At 39.8% G+C, this 23,497-nt stretch overlaps 1 protein-coding gene across 1 annotated transcript in view; it reads right to left on the minus strand.

The window, feature by feature from the left end:
- The window catches only part of LOC121873179, a 42,713-nt gene extending 21,544 nt beyond the window's left edge, over positions 1-21,169 (minus strand). The window contains exon 1 of the mRNA XM_042376514.1: positions 20,854-21,169. Coding sequence (XP_042232448.1) covers positions 20,854-20,878 — 25 coding nt within the window. The 5' untranslated portion in view covers positions 20,879-21,169. The remainder of the gene's footprint in view (positions 1-20,853) is intronic.
- Positions 21,170-23,497: the final 2,328 nt, after the last annotated feature.

Here is a 23,497-nt window from a genome sequence, read left to right on the forward strand (position 1 = left end):
CACGAGGTGGTGCTGGTCTCACTGCTGGCCTCCATGGACAAGAGTGAGAGGGAGTTGGCCCTAAACATCATCAAGCAGCTGAGGAAGAAGGAAAAAAGGCACAAGAGAAAGACAGTGAGGAAAGTGAGGAACCCTCAACTGAATCTGGCAGCCACCAAGCTGTCAGAGTTGGTTGATCTGCAGAAGGCCAGCTCCTCCCCTCCCATCCTGTTCCAGCACAGTGACCAGGAACTGGAGCAATTTCTGGAGGAACCGTACAGTGAGCCAGGTCTGCCCTGCACCACCACCGCAGTGGAAAGAGGAGTGAAGCTCACCACGGAGGCGGCAGACGTGGCCAGCTCTGCCTGGCAGCAGGACCAGGTCACCTGGAACAAGCTGGAGGCCAGGAAGAGAAACAAGCGGAGGGCTAAGAAAGAGGACTACCAGTGCTAGACTGTGGGGACACTGGGACTGAGGGGACACTGTGGGGACAGCCAATGTTAGTGTGCCAACTGTGCTAGTGTGCTGCTGATAAATTGAAGCATACATGCCAATAATAAAGAATGTCTACCATTATTCTTGTTTTTTTTTATGTCGAACCGAAAAGTATCCACAAACCTTCTAATGCACTGATGTTAAAGATTCAAACATATTCGGAACCAGCGTGGCCGATAGACAAATAATCCAACCCAAGCCACTTGATTTTGAAAACTTTTGCCAAACTGTCACTCCCTAATGCCCAGTATTTGCCAACAGTGCGTGACAGAGACATGACCGATCGCCCGGGCGGCTAGCGAGCAGATCTTTTGGTGAAGAAGATAAATGAAAAGGAAAAGTAATCAAAGACATGACCGATCGCCCAAGCGGCTAACTAGCCGATCAGTGGCGAAGAGGATAAAGTGTAAAAAAGTGCAGTCTACGCGAACCTCCGTTTTCTCTAGCGGTATCCATTTTTTACTGTCTTCACAACGTGTGGTAAAAATTATCACCTCAGTATCGGTACACTCGGCTACTGCCACCTGACGGTTTGCAATATCATTTCTCATTTTTTCTTTTCTTTTCTTTTCTCTTCTTTTCATAACAACAAAATCCGTTAATTCAGTTTGTTAATTTTATTGATAAACACAATAGGCTGAAGAAGAGCCAAAGGCAATTCGGGAATATATATATATATATATATATATATATATATATATATATATATATATATATATATATATATATATATATATATATATATAGCAAGTAAATCACTGTAGGTGCACGTGATCTAGGTATATCTTGTGGTTATCATATATATATATATATATATATATATATATATATATATATATATATATATATATATATATATATATATATATATATATATATATATATATTAGTAGGGTCATTACCTAATACCTGACCATTGTGGACTTGATCTCACCCTCCTCTGTATATATATACCTAGTTTTGTACTTCCCCTTAGTCTGTACTCACCCCTGAAGATGTGAATTACACGAAAGCGCTTGGGAACTTTGTGTTTTCTTTCCTTGTGGTTATCAGCATATACCTGGATTACGCGCACCTACAGTGATTTACTTGCATATATATATATATATATATATATACATATATATATATATATATATATATATATATATATATATATATATATATATATATATATATATATATATATCAAAGAATCCGAACCCTAGTATACTGCTATGTAAATAATGACATGCCACTTGGTTGTCTCATACTCTACGCCTGAGGAGGTTTATTGTCATGCGTCTTCCTCATTCCAGTTACCTTATCTGTGACAAATGAATATATTCAGGGTGTAATTGTAAAATCATACTATCCAGGCTAGACCACTACAGCTCCATGGACATGAATACTTAAAGAGCCAGTCAAGAAGAACATGCCCGGTAACCATACGAGTGGCTGGTAAGATTACGTATGTAGTGTTGTGCATAATGATGATTAATGTATTAGTGCGCTTCAGCAATTAAAGTATTAATTATAAGAGTAGTCAGATTAGGACATACATCAGTCATGAAGAGTTAGAGGTTACGTGAGATACTGTACAGCGGAAGGAAGAAAATAATGTGAATAGTGGAATGGGAACGTGTGGTGTATGTTGCCTGGGGACACGGTGAGACAACTGTTGTTTGCTTGGTCCCTACGAAGGAGAGTGTGGAGGGGGGGGGGGTGGGGAGGAAACAGTTAGAAATATTTCCTTGCTTATACCTAGTGTGAAAATCAGAATATGTTTATGTATTATGTGAATCATATATATATATATATATATATATATATATATATATATATATATATATGTGTATATATATATATATGTGTGTGTGTGTGTGTGTATATATGTGTGTGTGTGTGTGTGTGTGTGTGTAATGAGATGGTAAGTAAATAAATTTCTGCATTATCTAATAAACCGTCATTTTTTTCAACACTGGCAAAGATATTAACGTCAGAATAGGAAATGCAGAGCTGGAGATAGATAGTTAAATACAGATCGATAGATGGATACATAGATGACTAGTATTCAGTAAATATTTATTTTGATTCAGTATCTTCAAGTTTGTGAAAGTATACAAATAATGCACATAAACAACGCAGGTATACAAACAATGAACATAGACAGTACAGGTATACAAACAATATACTGTGCAGCGACAGTGCAGGTATACAAACATTGTGCATAGACAGTGCAGGTATACAAGCAATATACAGTTCATAGACAGTGCAGTTATGCAAACCATGTACCTGTACATAGAGGTATACTAACAATGGTAAATAGAGACTACCCGATCAAGGACAGCCCAAGAAAGCCATCATATATTTTCTTCTATTAGGGTCTTTTGTTTAGGTTGGCGGGTTTATCAGTAACAATAAATCTACAAAACTATTCATGTAAATTGGTGGTTAAATGCTCTACTTAGTAAATAATGGTATACTCCAGGTAGCATGTAACAATACCTTTGACTCTGCTGAAAAAGGGCCTGTAGTTTTTGCCTTTACGTGGGGGATTTTTTTCAGCTTAAAGGAGATGTAAATAGTAATGAAATTTCCCTGAGCAGAGTTTATTTATCGTTATTTTTATTTGTTCTTCATTATACTGTTGCAGCATAACTTCCCTAAGTCGAACTATATAGTGATTAAGCCAGTCGACCTTAGAGGTAATAACCTCTATTGGTAACGCTTAGTGTAAAAAATTATGCCTAAAAACTTACCAAAGCCCTAAAGAGTGAATTTTATATGTTATATTAAAAGAGATAATAACAACTGAACACTCCAGGGCACTTACCTTTTCCAATATACCCCCTGTACAGTAATTGCTGGAACCTTGGTGGGTGGAAAGGCACTACACTTTGGCTAGTCTGTGACACGCTTAACATGTACAGTACTGTATTACACCAAACTTAATTATACTACAGAATAAACTAAGTTACACTAAACTTAAATTTAATCACTTAAAACTATGTACTGTACAGTAGTCACTATTTAATCACTTAAATAACTACTGGATGCTATCATATTATCCGGCAGTACAGGTGTCACAGAAGGATCAGAGACGGACACTAGTGACTTGGTAGGCCCTTTAGCACCAGGGGGATTTAGGCACGGCAATTAGTGAAAGACTGGTGCTGCACAAAGCGGCCGGTTACAACTCGGCAACTCAGCGGTAAATCCGACTTAGAGAAGTCCGACTCAGGGGAGTTTTACTTCTTTAAATGTACAATACTTGTATATCTGCTTGTATTTGTATATCTACCTGTATCTGCAATTATATACGTACCTGTACCTGTACCATTCCTTCTATTTGTACTTGTAACTGCATCTCTACCTTAAATCTTTCTTATACTGTATGTTGTATTAGGGCAGATGCATATAACTGTATTTCCTCTGAAAGAAATGTAATTAACAAGTATATTTGTGTCTGTCCAACGAGTCAGAAAAGTTATACAGTGTGAAGAGTTGGATGTATGGGTATAAAACCTACATCCAGAATATTAGTGATTAAAGTAAGAACAGTATTTTAAATAGCCTCACCACCTCCGCCACCACCAACACCACCTCCACCACCATAAGAGCCTGCGAGGAACTAAAATGTACGGTATGTTTGCGTTACGGGGCGTCCTGCAATTTTTTTTTCTCCAGATCGTCCGGGGAGTTACAGACCGATCGTACTCATTTCATTACTTCCCTTGACTCTCACGTTCATTCCTGTATTTTGCCATTTGCTTACGTATCCATTTATTCATAGACGTAACTTGTGGATATCTCTCGATGCATGAGGCAATGTTTCTGGAATGGTCCCAAGAGCCGAGTGACCTAATCTTTCTCTTTACTACCATCTACCGTTATTGTCTTGTTTGCTTTATTTTTCTTCCACTTATGTTCATTTATGTTCCTTTTTCCTCTCTCAGTGCTAGACTCCCTAGGTTATAACGAGACTTATATAGGACTTTGTTGATGGAGTCAATAAGTGTGTATATGTATGTACAGTACAGTACTTAGTGACCAGATGAAGGAGGAAGGTTGGCTCGCTGATTTAGTTAGTGTACAAGAGACAAATAAAAAAACAGCAATCATATCAAAGATGAGGAGAGGAATCAGGGCAGCCATTAGGATATCCTGATGGTGTTAAGATGTCTTGATGGTATTAAGATGTCTTGATGGTGTTAAGATGTCTTGATGGTGTTAAGATGTCTTGATGGTGTTAAGATGTCTTGATGGTGTTAAGATGTCTTGATGGTGTTAAGATGTCTTGATGGTGTTAAGATGTCTTGATGGTGTTAAGATGTCTTGATGGTATTAAGATGTCTTGATGGTGTTAAGATGTCTTGATGGTGTTAAGATGTCTTGATGGTGTTAAGATGTCTTGATGGTGTTAAGATGTCTTGGTGGTGTTGAGATTTTGTTTTTCCACTTGTTATTTATAGATAAAATCAAGTGAAAATAAATATCAAAGTGGAGAGTTGGTAAAAAGAACTTTGAATCGGAACACCTGAAAACATGCCTTAATCCTTTGAGTCCTGAAGGGTTAAATAAGCATTCTTCAAGGGATAAACAATCACTCTCAAAGGGTTATATACTCGTCGTCAAAGGGTTAAAGTTTATTTTACCTGACGATTAACCACCCTAATGCTATCCTAACCTCGCCAACCACCCCGTGTAGCGTTTGGGTTGTCAATCTTCAGGTGAAATAAACTGGGGACGAATTTTCAAGTAATCCATTGAATCGTGTAGTTTAGGTGTGTTTGGCTTCTTAACAGCTGAAAGTCATATCTTAGAATTATACGAGTATATGTCTGTTAGGTTAGGTTAGCTTAGGTTAGGTTTGGTATGTGTTGAAATTGGTTTTGAACTGGTGTGAGCCATAGTTCAGGTGCGACTACCAAGTGGAAACTGCACTCGCCTTTCCTCCTACGGTTAACTCACCTGCATTGGGGACTTAACTTTGCAAGTGGGTGATGTGAGAGCAGTCAAGAGCAGTGGCTGTCATACTGCCATCTTGCGTCGTACTCTAGGTTTTAGTATTCAGTGCACTGTATCCACATTGCTGGGAGAATATATGGATTCAGGCAGTTCCTATGATCAACTTGAATTCAACAAGTACAGTCACAGTACAAGAGAGAAGACATACTCAATAATTCTCTCTTATAAGTGAAGACAAGATAATATATCCGGTTACTAGAGTTCAAGTGAAATTTGCGTGCCATTTTGACCGCCATCATGTATCGTTCCCAGATACTTTATTGAATCACATGTGACCAAAGGTGACCTAAATAACTTGACCTGAAAACCAAAAGTGACCTGACCTGGAGGTCAGAAGTGAGCTGGACACTAAGCACCATATTCTAAATATTTCTCCTGTACAGTACATGCATACTGTACATACTTACATGCATACATACATTGTTTGTATGTGGAAGTTTGCGTGTATATGGACTGTTGAGATATACATACATACATACATACATACATACATAAAAAATAATTTATTGTTCCAAATTTACGACTTACGTACAGTACAATGAAAAATGTCAGTTTGGCGATGATTAAAACTATAACATTTAAATTGTGTGATGTAATGTCTCGGTGTCAACCGTCTTTTTAACCATCAACCATCTTTAAATCGTTGACCGTCTTTTAATCGTTGACCGTCTTTTAACCGTGGTCTGTCTTCTAACCGTTAAACGTCACCTAACTGTTAACCGTCAACCGCCATGCAACCAGGGTGAGTGGCGTGAATCCATAGACCTTGAATCCAGCCGTCCATGGTCGTACGTTGGTGCATTATCATGTGTTAAATTTGCACGCTTAGACTCTTCATTGAGAGAAATAGAAAACCACCAATATACGCATTCAACACAGCATGGAACACACATGTACAGTAAATCCTAATATTATCTTCGTGTGATTTTAGTGTCTATTCACCATAATGATAATATTTACAACGTGGGTTGTTCTTAACACCACCACCGTGAAGTAACAGGGAGGGAGGAAGGGAGGGAGGGAAGTACACTTGATTTTAAATAATAATAATAATATTGATAATAAACGGTTTATTGAAAAAGTTTGCAGCCCGAAGGCTGAAAATATACATTGGACATAAATGACTTATTACATACATTGGTGGTTTAACAAAAGCCTTAATTAGAGAAAGGTGAAGGAACATATACAGTGAACATACAGATTAATGTTTACACACGTAGATCATGTGAGCTGAGGTGTTGAACAGCAGACACGTAGTGTAGTAAGTCCCTCACAGATGGCGTTATGAGGGGCATCACGTGGAGTACTAGTTCCCTCACAGGTGGTGTTATGAGGGGCTTGACGTAGTGTAGTAATTCCCTCACAGATGGTGTTACGAGGGGCCTGATGATGTAGTAGTTCCCTCACAGATGGTGTACCCTCCCTGAACTTCCTGGTTCCCTCTACCAGATGACACCTCAGGTACTAAGCCGAGTGAACTATTCTTCACTGAGTTATTAGTGATAGTAACTATCTGATAATAGTGTGATAGATGAAAGATATACTGCAGGGTATAGAGGAACTATTATCGATATATACTGTATATATATATATATATATATATATATATATATATATATATATATATATATATATATATATATATATATATATATATATATATATATATATATATATATATATATATATATATATATATATATATATATATATATATATATATATATATATCATTCCACTGTTATATATAGTACCCACTACGGCTGGGAGGAAGGGGGTCATGAAAGGTCACGGTGATCAAATCATGAGTACATTAATGACCAGCAAGATACAGACATACAATTATCAACAGGCAAACCACAACGCACATTTATTATAATATCCTTCATCGATTCTTCCCCTCTCCCCGCCGCCTTCCCTCCCAATACCGGGAAGAGATTTATTGATTTAAAATCACCCTTTAGCTTCATGCTACAGGATACTGCCCTCTTCTTCCGCCCTCGCCAGGGGTAGGTCTACTTCCCCTGGAGAGGACGGAGTCACCTACAACATCATTAGACTACTAAGGCGCGTGCCAGGCAATCCATTGTTGGTATTGTACAATATGAGTCATGCCGAGGGCCAACTACCCACATCATGGACCAGCAGTATTGTTGTACCAATACCGAAACCAGGACAGCCTGATGCCTTTCGTCCCATATCACTAACCAGCTGCCTGTGTAAAACCTTTGAGAGGATGGTTCTTGGCAGACTCTTATATAGAATCAGAGAACACATGTCTCCTAACATAAATGGCTTCACCCATGGTAAAGGTGTACATAATTGCATCACCACATTCCTAACTGTGCATGGTGATGAAAGGCACAGATACACCACATTTCTTGACCTAAAAGCTGCATTTGATATTGCCAATAGGCAACTGATATTGTACGAACTAGCCAAAATGGATATAGGAGGTAGGCTGTTACACTGGATAAGTGGTTACCTAACCAACAGAAGGGCTGCTGCACTGTTTCAGGGTTACAAAAGTGAAGTTACAGATATGCAACTTGGTACCCCTCAAGGTGGAGTACTTAGCCCCACTTTGTTCAATGTTCTTATGAATGCATTATTAAATTTAATACCAGACAACCCCAGCAATATCTCAATCAGCTATGCTGATGATATTCTTATACATACTAAAACTCATCGTGAAATGCAAACCACCCTGAACCATGTATACGCAGCCTGTGAACACCTCGGTCTTATTATCTCCACTGACAAAACTAAGGTGTTCAACAAACAAGCTGGTAACCGCAAACGCGGCCCCGCCAAGTTCAAGATAGGTAACAACACTATTGACTATGTTTCTTCTTTTAAATATCTTGGTGTTTCCGTCCCTTGTACCCTACCTGCCATACAACAGCTAACCCGCCAATGTACTGACAGACTGAGACCTCTTAGAAGTGTAGCGGGGTACAGCCCGCACTATGGTGCTAATATTAGAATTGTTAAAACAATGTACCTAGGCTATATAAGATCTCTGATAGATTACCACGCACCAGCCCTGGTCATTCGTGACGGGAAAGGCGTTGACAAGCTCGAGAAAATGCAAAATAAAGCCCTCAGAATTATCCTAGGATGTCCCATGAGCACTAAAGTACTTAATATGAGGAAAGAACTAGGTATACCCAGTGTTAAAGATAGAATAATTGAAGTCAACCTCATGATAGCCCTGAGGCTTCTGCGTGGTGATCCTGATAACATTGTTTCCTTAAAATTGCTAGAATGTATGAACCATGGGACTACTGAGTCTAAATGGATCCAAACTACAGCTACACATATGAAGATATTTGGACTAGACCACCTGTACAAAGTTGAGACACAACAGCGCTTCCTGCCACCCTGGCGGACAGTTCCCTTCGATATCACAATACCGACGTATCCGCCTAAAAAATTAATTATACAAAGCATTTATCTCCAACACACTGCCAAATTGAAAGCCCTTGAACACATACACACTCTACAGACTGATGATAATATCACACAGACCATCTACACTGATGGATCTCTAAACACCGCCTGTGGGAGGGCTGGAAGTGCTATTGTTGTGACTCAACCTGACGGTAATATAATTGAGAAAGGAGTTAGAATTAACAACTGGGCATCCACTCTACAAACTGAATTAGTTGCCATACTCACAGCTATTAAATTCATTGAAACCACTGTTACTGACAGTCTCATCATCACTGACTCTCTATCCTCACTACTTGCCCTTGGTACCCTCGACTCAGGTTGTCACGATCTTGTCTCTGAAGCCAGACACAAATATGCGTGCCTTGTTGACCGGGGTGTCAAGGTCAAACTGTTGTGGATCCCCTCTCACATAGGCCTCATAAAACATGACAGAGTTGATGCCCTCGCCAAACTCGCGTCTAACAAAGACACCGTTGAATACAATTTGGGTCTGTCAAAAAGAACCCTTAAAACTGTAATTAGGAAAGAACTTATTGATGAGTTTGACGCAAGTAGACAAGTGCAAACAGGCACTAGTCGATCCATAGTTTACCATGATGAGATGTATCAAGTGAAACATGTATATGGAGCAAGTAACAAGATCACTAGATTACAAGATGTTGTAACCGCTAGATTAAGGTTAGGATATAAGTACCTCTGGCAGTATGTTCCTCAAGCAGATGTAAACAAAACTAAATGTAAAGTGTGTGGCCATACATATGGCCACACACTTGAACACTACGTCCTCGACTGTGTGAAGATAGAACCTTTTAGGGACAGGTCCAAGCACACTGTGTGTGAAATGGCACAACACTTCATCTCTAATGGCAAGATAGCCGACATATTAAGATTGTATCCACTTTTTTGCACTCAGTAACTATATCAGTTCTCATGTACAGAACCAAATACGCAATGTGCTTGAATACCTCCCACGTAAATGTGAATAACAAAGTGTGAGGCCAGACATACTGCCTCACACGCCTGTTCTCACGCATTTGTGAATAAGTTACCCTTTATGTATAGAACTAAACAAATAATGTAAATGAAATACTGTGTAACTTTCGGTGCCATAATATCCTGACAACCGGGGTTAATTATTATGACCCTTTGTAAACCCTACTCTGTAATCCTTTTGCGCTACCGCTCACAGGATGAGTGTGGGGTGCACAATAAAGTAGCCGCTGCAAGCGGCAAAATCAAAATCAATCTTTCGTCAAGTGGAAAACATGGTTTCTTGACCAACAATTATTGTGATGGTTTCCTGGCTGTGACTGTGGAACGAGGGGCCGACTGTTTCCGTCTCCGAATCAGTGCATTCTCTATTCTCAAAGACTGTTATGTTATTTTCCTGTTCATGAGGACAAGAGAACGCATTTTGTTGTAATAGTTTCATCGTCACGTTGGCTACCACTTAAGTGAGACACCTTGATGTTTTCTCATACATTGGTGTTTCAGTAATGAAAAGTTTATCTGTCAGAGCTCAGAATACCAAGAATTGATACGTAGTTATACGACAGAGCCCGGTAGAGCCAGTGTCTCAGTATTATCATTCTCGAAATCGGAAAATAATAACTCCAACACTTGTACCAAGAGAAGTACTGCCGTTGCGACTTAGGAGAGCTTAGTGAAGCTAAGGGTTTACGGTAAATTCGCCCACAAGTCAATTCGCCCACAAGTCCATTCGCCCACGAGTCCATTCGCCCACATTTAGAGTTTATTCGCCCACACTTAGGAGTTGGTTCGCCCACACCTAAAATTAGTTCGCCCACACTTTGTCAAGTTCTATTTATGTTTATTCATGTACTAGATAACAATGTAATATATACACATTAAATCTCAGGTTGTTTATTCGGTGACTTTCAAATATAAAAACTTTTATATAAAATACACAATCATAGAAGTAACTTAGAGTGAATTTAGGATATTTGGTCACATATAAGCTGCTGACTGGTCCATTGAGATGGGCGCAAGCTCTCAGGAGTTGACAAGCTGACCTCTCGTTCCTCAAGCATTTGTCCCAAAGAGCGAATATTTTGGCCTGCAACTTCCTATACTTTCTGTGTTGGATCCTTCGGAGCTTCTTTTCTGATACCAGCCTTATATGTACAGAGGCTAATCTGACCTCTTTGTGGAGAAGGTTAACAAGTAGATAAAACTGAAGGTGGCATCTTCCGGCAGCACGTTTATTCAGTCGGTTGCGCCATCCTTTAATGTCATTATTGGTACGCACGGACCGGTTGAAAATGTTCCAGCTGGATGGTGGCCATGTGGAGCTGTGGATCCTTGTTCTCGATATATAATCTACCATAGTTTGTAGTTGCGCTGGAGACGTTCGAACATCGGAACTATTTCTTCCTCCGGCAGAAACGGAAGGGCCAACAATTTACGCAGGTACTGTTACGCAGGTACTTGAATGCAATAATCTTGACAATATGCGATCTTGCCATTGATTGACTAAATCCGCTGGACTTTAAAAATTACGAAACCTACAGACGATATTTTCACAGATTCGAAAACTTTATTGAAGTTCAGTTCAGTTCTTTACATTAATACATTACTAAATTTAAATAAAACAGGTAACAACACAGGTGTGGACGAACCGACTCGATAGTGTGAGTGAAATGACTTGTGGACGAAAATGACTAGTTTCCAAGCTAACTTATAAGTGAACGCAATTTATTGGTGTTATTTATTGGTGGTGATAGTTTATTGGTGGAGATAGTTTATTGGTGGAGATAGTTTATTGGTGGTGATAGTTTATTGGTGGAGATAGTTTATTGGTGGAGATAGTTTATTAGTGGAGGTAGTTTATTGGTGGAGATAATTTATTGGTGGAGATAGTTTATTGGTGGAGATAGTTTATTGGTGGAGATAATTTATTGGTGGAGATAATTTATTGGTGGAGATAGTTTATTGGTGGAGATAGTTTATTGGTGGAGATAATTTATTGGTGGAGATAGTTTATTGGTATTGGTGGAGATAGTTTATTGGTAGAGAGTTTATTGGTGGAGATTTTATTGGTGGAGATAGTTTATTGGTGGAGATAGTTTATTGGTGGAGATAATTTATTGGTGGAGATAGTTTATTGGTAGAGATAGTTTATTGGTGGAGATAGTTTATTGGTGGAGATAGTTTATTGGTGGAGATAATTTATTGGTGGAGATAGTTTATTGGTGGAGATAGTTTATTGGTGGAGATAATTTATTGGTGGAGATAGTTTATTGGTAGAGATAGTTTATTGGTGGAGATAGTTTATTGGTAGAGATAGTTTATTGGTGGAGATAATTTATTGGTGGAGATAGTTTATTGGTGGAGATAGTTTATTGGTGGAGATAATTTATTGGTGGAGATAGTTTATTGGTAGAGATAGTTTATTGGTGGAGATAGTTTATTGGTGGAGATAGTTTATAAACACCATCAAGACATCTTAACACCATCAAGGCATCTTAACACCATCAAGACATCTTAACACCATCAAGGCATCTTAACACCATCAAGACATCTTAATACCATCAAGACTCCAAACACTATCAAAACATCTTAACACCATCAAGACATCTTAACACCATCAAGACATCTTAACACCTTCAAGACATCTTAACACCATCAAGACATCTTAACACCATCAAGACTCCTAACACTATCAAAACATCTTAACACCATCAAGACGTCTTAACACCGTCAAGACATCTTAACACCATCAAGACATCTTAACACCATCAAGACATCTGAACACCATCAAGACTCCTAACACTATCAAAACATCTTAACACCATCAAGACGTCTTAACACCATCAAGGCATCTTAACACCATCAAGACATCTTAACACCATCAAGGCATCTTAACACCATCAAGACATCTTAATACCATCAAGACTCCAAACACTATCAAAACATCTTAACACCATCAAGACATCTTAACACCATCAAAACATCTTAACACCATCAAGACTCCTAACACTATCAAAACATCTTAACGCCATCAAGACGTCTTAACACCATCAAGACATCTTAACACCATCAAGACATCTTAACACCATCAAAACATCTTAACACCATCAAGACTCCTAACACTATCAAAACATCTTAACACCATCAAGACGTCTTAACACCGTCAAGACATCTTAACACCATCAAGACATTTTAACACCTTCAAGACATCTTAACACCATCAAAACATCTTAACACCATCAAGACTCCTAACACTATCAAAACATCTTAACACCATCAAGACGTCTTAACACCATCAAGACATCTTAACACCATCAAGACATTTTAACACCTTCAAGACATCTTAACACCATCAAAACATCTTAACACCATCAAGACTCCTAACACTATCAAAACATCTAAACGCCATCAAGACGTCTTAACACCATCAAGACATCTTAACACCATCAAGACATCTTAACACCATCAAGACGTCTTAACACCATCAAGACATCTTAACACCATCAAGACATCTTAACACCATCAAGACATCTTAACACCTTCAAGACATCTTAACACCATCAAGACATCTTAACACCATCAAGATTCCTAACACTATCAAAACATCTTAACACCATCAAGACATCTTAACACCATCAAGACATCTAAACACCATCAAGACATCTTAACACCATTGTATCATGCATGAGCAGCCGTAAGGACTAAGGGGTGAACGTAAAGTCATTCAACAGTGTGTGGTTTACGTCTTTACTAAGTAGCGGACCTGCAGGTAACTGCCCACTCTAACGGTGGAGCTACAACAAGTAGTTAAGTGGGTGGCCAACATACGAACGGATGGTAGTATGGGTGGCCATCTCTCAGTACAGGTGGTAGTATGGATGGCCATTTCTCAGTAGATATGGTAGGATGGGTGGCCAACTTTAGTACAGATGGTAGTATGGGTGGCCAACGTTAGTGCAGATGGTAGTATGGGTGGCCAACTTTAGTACAGATGGTAGCTTGGGTGGCCAACTTTAGTGTAGATGGTAGTATGGGTGGCCAACTTTAGTGTAGATGGTAGTATGGGTGGCCAACTTTAGTAGAGATGGTAGCTTGGGTGGCCAACTTTAGTACAGATGGTAGTGGGTGGCCAACTGTACAGATGGTAGCCAACAACGTTACAGAGATGGTAGTATGGGTGGCCCAACTTTAGTACAGATGGTAGTATGGGTGGCCAACGTTAGTGCAGATGGTAGTATGGGTGGCCAACTTTAGTACAGATGGTAGCTTGGGTGGCCAACTTTAGTACAGATGGTAGTATGGGTGGCCAACGTTAGTGTAGATGGTAGTATGGGTGGCCAACTTTAGTACAGATGGTAGCTTGGGTGGCCAACTTTAGTACAGATGGTAGTATGGGTGGCCAACGTTAGTGCAGATGGTAGTATGGGTGGCCAACTTTAGTACAGATGGTAGCTTGGGTGGCCAACTTTAGTACAGATGGTAGTATGGGTGGCCAACGTTAGTGCAGATGGTAGTATGGGTGGCCAACATTAGTATAAATGGTGGCCATCTCTCAGTACAGATGATAGTATGGGTGGCCATCTCTCAGTACAGATGGTAGTTTACATGTCTACAGTAGATCAGGTACAGCCACGCGTGTTAATGTCTAAATCAGGTAAAGTTGCTTATATAAATGTACAAATTTAGTATAAAAAAAAAGTCCTATATAACTCAAAGTGAATTATGTAGGTACATATTTAGGACTGGGAGGTGTGTAAATTCAGAAAAAAGTGTAAATGTGTCACCGGTATGAGAGATGATTTAGCTGATGTCGGAGGAAAGTGTAGACGTGTGGTGGCTGTGGCCAAGACAAGATTGTTATAAAATTAATGGTCGCTTGCTGGAACGGTATTGTTCACTGTTGTAATATAGTGCATCATCTTATATAAGTGCAAAGAAAAGGCAGACGGCATGGGGGAGTAGATAAGTAAGAGTTTATAAATGAGAATAAGCAAGAGGAAATAAGAAATGTGCGTAGGCAAGAGTGAGTAAAGTGAGTAGAAGTAAGGAAAACTAAGTAAGAGTAATATAAGCAAGAGTAAGCAAATATAGTCAAGATAATAAGTAAACAAGAGGAAGCAAGCAAGAATAACTAAATAAGAGAGAGTAAGCAAGTGAAAGTAACTAATGATCAGGAGAGTAAACACAATTGGTACGATTGGAAAATTTTAGGATGAAATTGAATATAAAGCAAAACACAGAAAGAAATGAATGACTGTTTTAAGTAAAGTCGTTTCATGTTATAGTTCTCTACAGTAGCGCCATTATAGGTTCTCTACAGCGCCAACATAAGTTTCTTGCAACACCATCACAACGACTCTATAGCGCCCCAACAACGTCACCATAGGTCTTCTACAACGCCACCACAGGTCCTCTACAACACCACCACAGGTCCTCTACAACGTCACCATAGGTCCTCTACAATGCCACCACAGGACCTCTACAACGCCACTACAGGTTCTCTACAACGCCACCACAGGTCCTCTACAACACCACCACAGGTCCTCTACAACGCCACCACAGGTCCTCTACAACGCCACCACAGGTCCTCTACAACGCCACCACAGGTCCCCTCTACAACGCCACCACAGCTCCTCTACAACGCCACCACAGCTCCTCTACAACGCCACCACAGCTCCTCTACAACGCCACCACAGGTCCTCTACAACGCCACCACAGGTCCTCTACAACGCCACCACAGGTCCTCTACAACGCCACCACAGGTCCTCTACAACGCCACCACAGGTCCTCTACAACGCCACCACAGGTCCTCTACAACGCCACCTCTACAACGCCACCACAGGTCCTCTACAACGCCACCACAGGTCCTTCTACACAACGCCACCACAGGTCCTCTACAACGCCACCACAAGTCGGCCAGATCATATGGCAAAGCACAGAACGGTAAAGCGAGGTGACGCCTTGTGAGAGTGTTACTCGTCACTGTTGTGTTCACTGTTGTAGTCACGTGTGTCACTGTTGTAGTCACGTGTGTCACTGTTGTGCTCACTGTTGTAGTCACGGTGTCACTGTTGTAGTCACGGTGTCACTGTTGTGTTCACTGTTGTAGTCACGGTGTCACTGTTGCGTTCACTGTTGTAGTCACGTGTGTTACTGCTGTGTTCACTGTTGTAGTCACGTGTGTCACTGTTGTCATCACTGCTGTAGTCACGTGTGTCACAGTTGTTTTTACTGTTGTAGTCATTTGTGTCACTGTTATGGTCACTGTTGTAGTACGTGTGTCACTGTTGTCATCACTGCTGTAGTCACGTGTGCCACCGTTGTATTCACTGTTGTAGTCACGTGTGTCACTGTTGTGTTCACTATTGAAGTCACGTGTCACTGTTGTGTTCACTGTTGTAGTCAAGTGTCACTGTTGTGTTCACTGTTGTAGTCACGTGTCACTGTTCTTTTCACTGTTGTAGTCACGTGTGGCACTGTTGTGTTCACTGTTGTAGACACGTGTGTCATTGTTGTAGTCACGTGTGTCACTGTTGTAGTCACACGTGTCACTGTTGTGTTCACTGCTGTAGTCACGTGTGTTACTCTTGTGTTCTCTGTTGTAGTCACGTGTGCCACCGTTGTATTCACTGTTGCAGTCACGTGTGTCACTGTTGTGTTCACTGATCTGTTACGTTCGACAATACCTCCACATATTCACTGTCTGTCTTCACTGTCATGGTCAATACCGTCACTGCACTCACTGACAGAGATAAATATAGCAGTAGGTAATTACAGGCGACTTCAACAACAACTTGTGGCTTGCTGTTCGCGCCATATGGCCTTCTGCTTGGTCAGGAACTCGACACTTATTTCCGCGTGTCTTAACAAAACAATAACTTCTAAAGGTAAGTTCTTGTCTCGTGTTATTCGGTTCTGAAGGGTGACATCTCTCTGTCCCAATCTATGTTAATGCGGTATGGTCAGGTCGTAATAGCTCATATAGTCTCTCGTTGAGTTTTGTCCAGAATTTTAGCTCTGTCGTTGAGTTCTGTCCAGGCTTGGAGCTCTGCCGTTAAGTTCAGTCTAGTAATGTAAGGCTTTCGTTGAGTTCTGTCTTACATATTACGCCTTTCGTTAAGTTCTGTACAGATTTTTAGCTCTTTCCTGTAGTATGTCTAGTTTCTTATATTTATGCAAGTACGTAAGTACAAAACCACTTATATTGTATTATACAGTGAGGTATATAGACATTCAAAATAAAGTAAATTAAAATGCACTTAACAAATTGAGTATCATAGTAAATAACAGTATCATTGTGAGTAATGACAATTCTTTTCAACTCATGGCTGGGTCTTGATGTTGCTACATACAGCCTGAGGATTCTACTCCATAAGGTGTTCCACCTTGACACACAGGGAGGACCTGGCTCCTTTACAAATCCTATACAGGTATTTCTGATCCCAGGACAGATCTTTCTCCACTTCATCATTAAACACAGGGAAATCAGGGAAACTGACTGGCTGGAAGGCGACAACTGGAAGCTCAGACAAAGACTCCTTGATCTGCTTTCCAATGGGACCACGCCAATGCTCAGGACCACTTGGTTTACCATCATAGTGATAAAAAACTGCGCGGAAAGGCAGCTCATTTCCGTGAAGCTGACATATGAAATAATGGAGCGGGTGACCAAGTAACATTTCAAGATGATGAATGACTCCATTTTCTGATCCTACATTTACATTGGTTCCATCACAACCAACACACACAATGGGCTGCTGGGTTAGATTTTTCTCCACCAGAAACTCGTGAATAGTTTTGGCAATCTGCTTTCCGTGTCCAGTCTTGGGAGTCACATGTGTGAGATATTCATTGCCAGGCTCAACCATGATGACATAATGATCTTTCACCATCATCCTCGAACTCCATTTCTCGGTCTTCTCATTCTTTATCATCACACGAGTGGCGGTCTTCTTACCATCAAAATAGAGTGACGTCAAATTATCTAAACTAGCCATCTCAATTTCTTGCCTCTTAAATCGGTATTTTTGTCTCGCATCCCACAGCTTATGTGGTCCAATAACCTGACTCTTGTCATCCTTTGTGATAATGCCATAGTCAGTTAAGGTGGCAGTAGCAATGGCAGCTCCAGCATAATCACTAATCAAGTATCGGTCACAAGCGGCAACTTACCCAGGTCTCCCCTACATTACAGTACAGTAACACAACATTGAGAAATGAAATGAGAAAACGCTGATAATCAATATAGACATAGCACCATACTCATCTGCAACAAGACAACTTAAATGAAATAAGAGATATGAAAAAAAAGTTGATAAACACTGAACAGAACATTGCACCGCCACAGCGGCTGTTTGGCTAGTACTGTAGGTAAATTTAAAAATTTCAGTAGAAAATGCGGCAGACTAAACCTCGACATATCAGCTTCAAATTTGGCATGGAGTCTTAGATATGTATAAGGAACAATGCCTGAAGAGTGCAGCTTTGAGCAAAATTTCACTGCCCCCTATAATAGAGTATCATAGTGAGTAACAAAGTATCAATGTCTGTAACAGAGTATCATAGTGAGTAACAGAGTATCATAGTGAGTAACAGAGTATCATAGTGAGTAACAGAGTATCATTGTGAGTAACAGAGTATCATAGTGAGTAACAGAGTATCATAGTGAGTAACAGAGTATCAGTGTGAGTAAGAGTATTATAGTGAGTAACAGAGTATCATAGTGAGTAACAGAGTATCATAGTGAGTAACAGAGTATCATAGTGAGTAACAGAGTATCATAGTGAGTAACAGAGTATCATAGTGAGTAGCAGGGTATCACAGTGAGTAACAATCACAGTGAGTAACAGAGTATCATAGTGAGTAACAGAGTATCACAGTGAGTAACAGAGTATCATAATGAATAACAGAGTATCATAGTGAGTAACAGAGTATCATAGTGAGTAACAGAGTATCATAGTGAGTAACAGAGTATCACAGAGTATCATAGTGAGTAACAGAGTATCATAGTGAGTAACAGAGTATCATAGTGAGTAACAGAGTATCATAGTGAGTAACAGAGTATCATAGTAAGTAATATAGCACTAACAACATTTCGTATATTAAATCAAACACATCATGAAAGATGCCTTAAAATATACGGTGGATTATGGTGACGCCGCTCTTCTACACGCTTAATGTTTTGCAAATTGTCGATCCCTAAGTACTTCAGTGGTCGTAATGAAGGAGATCTACTTTAACACTCAAGTCGTAATGAAGGAGTTCTACTTTAACACTCAAGTCGTAATGAAGGAGATGTACTTTAACACTCAAGTCGTAATGAAGGAGTTCTACTTTAACACTCAAGTTGTAATGAAGGAGATCTACTTTAACACTCAAGTTGTAATGAAGGAGTTCTACTTTAACATTCAAGTCGTAATGAAGGAGTTCTACTTTAACACTCAAGTTGTAATGAAGGAGATCTACTTTAACACTCAAGTTGTAATGAAGGAGTTCTACTTTAACATTCAAGTTGTAATGAAGGAGATCTACTTTAACATTCAAGTTGTAATGATGGAGATCTACTTTAACATTCAAGTTTATCTTTTTCGGAATGAAAGAATTATTGTTTGTTAGAGGAGCATCCCAGGTGTTGGCACATCAGTGTGAATTCTGAATGTCATCTCAGTACAATAACTTTTGTAATCAAAGAGTCTGGGATTCTCGACACGATTCACAATGTACATTCGCTTGGATCTGTAAAGGTTCTGATTGCCTTGATAACGGCTGACGTAACTCAGCTGACAGTAAATTGGACTCTTATCCCGTGAATTGGAGGTTGTGTTCCTCAAGCACTTATAATATTAGAGGGGTGTTGTGTATACAGGCTGTCACTCTCTGTGGTATCCAGAGTCAACTGTTACATCAAATTCTAAGTTTAGGGGACGAGGTGACCGCCAAGTATAATACCATACCAACTGGAATTAGCAACACACACACACACACACACACACACACACACACACACACACACACACACACACACACACACACACCGGCGCCTACTACCACCCGAGATCCCTCGTCCGCGAATTGCTGTTCGACACCACAACCTCATCCAGCCTATACGACCACGTACTGACCACTATAAGAACAGATCAATCCCAACCATTGTAAAAATTACCAATAACTTGTAATCAACCAGTGTATTCACTCCCAGTCAATTTTAACTTTTTTGCACTGTCACTATGTTGAAATGCCGTGTAGAATGACCTTCTCCTCACCTAGTTATTGTATATCATATTTGTATTGCAGTTGTTACTTATATGTTATTTATCAATCAAGAGACCCATTCCCCAATTATGTAACTGTATATTTTCAGCCTTCCGGCTGTCATGCTCTTTCAATGAACCTTTAATTATTATTATTATTATTATTATTATTACACACATCTGGGTATTACAACAAGAATCATAGTTTTCGGATGATCTCATCTCGAAAACGTTTAGGCCAAAGTGCTTTTCATTTAGCATTCACATTCCTTAGTACCAGGCAATGTGCTGCGATGTGCTCTGAGGAAATGTAATCATCGAAAAATTCTCATAAGAACAAAGTTTTACATTACTATCAGGTTTGCATCTCTTTACACACACCTAAATTACATTCAATAAAATCTCAATATCCGGCTGAAGGGGAAATTTTTTTGAGCTCTTTTCATCCATTTTCCTGGTTTTCTAACGAGGAAACTTGTTACGATTGTTTTAGTCGTTTCCGACCTCAAGATGAAAACGAATTGGCTATGGTTTTCTGAGATAGAGAAAAATGTCGATGTTTTGCTCCAAGAGAGCAAGAACATGTAAATTGGTAACCAAATAGATACATAATTACATATTCATATCTACATAACTCTACATATATAACTGTAATGGACCACTCATTACTTACTGTGTCTATCGTTTGCGTGGAACATTGTATCGTAATTCCCCCAGGTCCTCAACCCAGGCTCGACACCAAAATATTCTACAAAGTCCTCTGGGAATACAACGACGTAATACTAATCTTGAGTCGCTCCTTCCAGCCTGAGACACCCGTGCCTTGTAGCGTCGCGAGATCCACCAGTAGCAGTAGACGAGTGGGAGGCAGACAATATCCAGCGACGGTTCACACCCCACGACGAGACAGACAAACGCACGTACTCGAGCTACTGTATAGGGGTGGTGGGAGGGAAGGAAGAGCGACCCTACTCTTAGCCAGCCCAGCCAGCTAGTGAAGTGAACGGCAGCAGAGAATGACTCCACAACTACCGTGACGCTACACACACACACACACACACACACACACACACCTTGACATCTGTTAATCTTCTCTTAAGTTATGCCTGTCTCAATAATGATGAAGGGTGAACTCTTATCACCATCATGCAAACCCGTACTTATGTTTTAACTCCCGCTTTATATTAACGCATAAAATATTTCATCCCACAAAGAAAAGAATCCCACCTGACACTTACACTAACCTTCTGTTGGCGTATTACATTTTATTGGAATCACAATAAAATGGGCACAGCAAAATTACAACGTACTCATTTTAATCCGAGTTATAGAATAAACCTCAAAAACTCTTAATTCCTAAGAATTACATTTTTTTTGTATAATAGTGCGTTCACGTAACAGAGGACACATTGTAACCTTTTGTCATAATTACACAGGTACTGTACCATGGAATACGTTTACAAAAAAAATCAACAAGTAATGGGGAAAAATCAACAAGTAATAGAGACAAAAACAACAGGTAATAGACACATAAACAACTGGTAATGGGACCAAATCAACGGATAATAAACACAAAAACAGCAAGTAATGGGGTCAAATTCAACAGGTAATGGGGACAAAGTCAACAGGTAATAGAGACAAAAACAACAGGTGATAGAGACACAAAAACAGCAGGTAAGGTGGACAAATTCAACAGGTAATGGGGCCGAAGTCAACGGATAATAGAGAAACAAAAACAACAGGTAATAGACACAAAATCAACCGGTAATCAGGGCCGGATTCAGGAGTGGGCAAAGTGGGCAGCTGCCCAGGGGCCTCCACAATCTGGGGGCCTCCACATATTGCAATATTTTATTTATTTGTTTATTAATTTGGATTATTTTTATTTTAATTCTTTAAAATTCATGTTTATCTATTCCACCACGTAAAACTATGTTCAGCAAGAAGCGTGATAGAAATTAGGCTAGCTACTCCTTGAAATTCATGAATAATGCAAAGAATCATCTCTCTGTAATAACTAATAATATATTCTTTTCTGTGAAGTGTCTTGAAAATTTTTAACATGTGCGGTAGTAGCTATATCAGGGCTGGTCGACTTGAAGCCACATGAATGACTCCAGTCATGTCTCACTTGTGTGTGTGTGTTTGTGTGTGTTGGGAATTTGTACACTATCAATAAATATACAGTTAATTAAAAATTTCTCAATGTTCTAATTTCCTCAATATAACTGCATATGGCTTCAAAATTCTCCAAAGAAGTGTTCAAATTTCAAAATTTTCCCGGGGGGCTTACAGCACCCCCGGAACTCCCAGATGTTTAGGCTCGCTTCACTCGCCACCCCACCCTCTTGGGTAGATATAATGAGGGGGGCCTCCACAATGAGGCTGCCTGTGGGCCTCCACTGGTCTAAATCCGACACTACCGGTAATAGAGACACCAAAACAACAGGTAATGGGGTAAAAATCTACATGTAATTGAAAAAACAACTAAGATGTAATAGTCACAAAAACAACAGGTAATGGGAACAAAATCAACATGCAATAGAGACACAAAAACAACCGGTACTAGAGACACATAATCAACAGGTAAGTATGTACCTGACCGAATGTAGGAAAAAATGGCGCAGGGAAAAAATGGCACAGAAAAAATGGCAATAGGAAAATATGGCACCGGAAAAAAGGGAATAATCATCAGATGGTGTTAAATCTGAGTGGGGCCGTGTAACCAGTGGGGTTCCCCAGGGGTCAGTACTAGGCCCACTCCTGTTCATAATCTACATAAACGATCTAGATACTGGGATCAGCAGTGACATAGGCAAGTTTCCGGATGACACTAAAATAGGGCGGCAGATAAATTCAGGGCAGGATGCAAATGCACTACAGGAGGATCTAATTAAACTGCAGGGGTGGTCTGAAAAATGGCAAATGAAATTCAACACCAGCAAGTGCAGCGTACTTAATATTGGAAGAACAAATACTGTCAATGTATACAGCCTTAACAACATCAACCTAGAGAAGTCGATTTGTGAAAGAGACCTAGGGGTACTTGTAAGCCCGGACCTACGGCCTAGAAAACAGTGCGTTAATGTTCGAAATAAGGCAAACAGAGTATTGGGTTTTATATCTAGAAGTGTAAGTAATAAGAGTGCAGAGGTCTTATTGCAACTATATCTTGCGCGAGTCAGGCCGCACCTCGATTATGCGGTACAGTTCTGGTGCCCTTATTATAGAATGGATATCAATTCACTAGAGTCGGTGCAGCGAAGAATGACGAAAATGATTCCGGGACTTAGAAACCTTCCATATCAAGACAGATT

The sequence above is a fragment of the Homarus americanus genome, unplaced genomic scaffold (genome assembly GCF_018991925.1).
Source record: "Homarus americanus isolate GMGI-L3 unplaced genomic scaffold, GMGI_Hamer_2.0 scaffold32929, whole genome shotgun sequence".
NCBI classification, from domain to species: Eukaryota; Metazoa; Arthropoda; class Malacostraca; order Decapoda; family Nephropidae; genus Homarus; species Homarus americanus.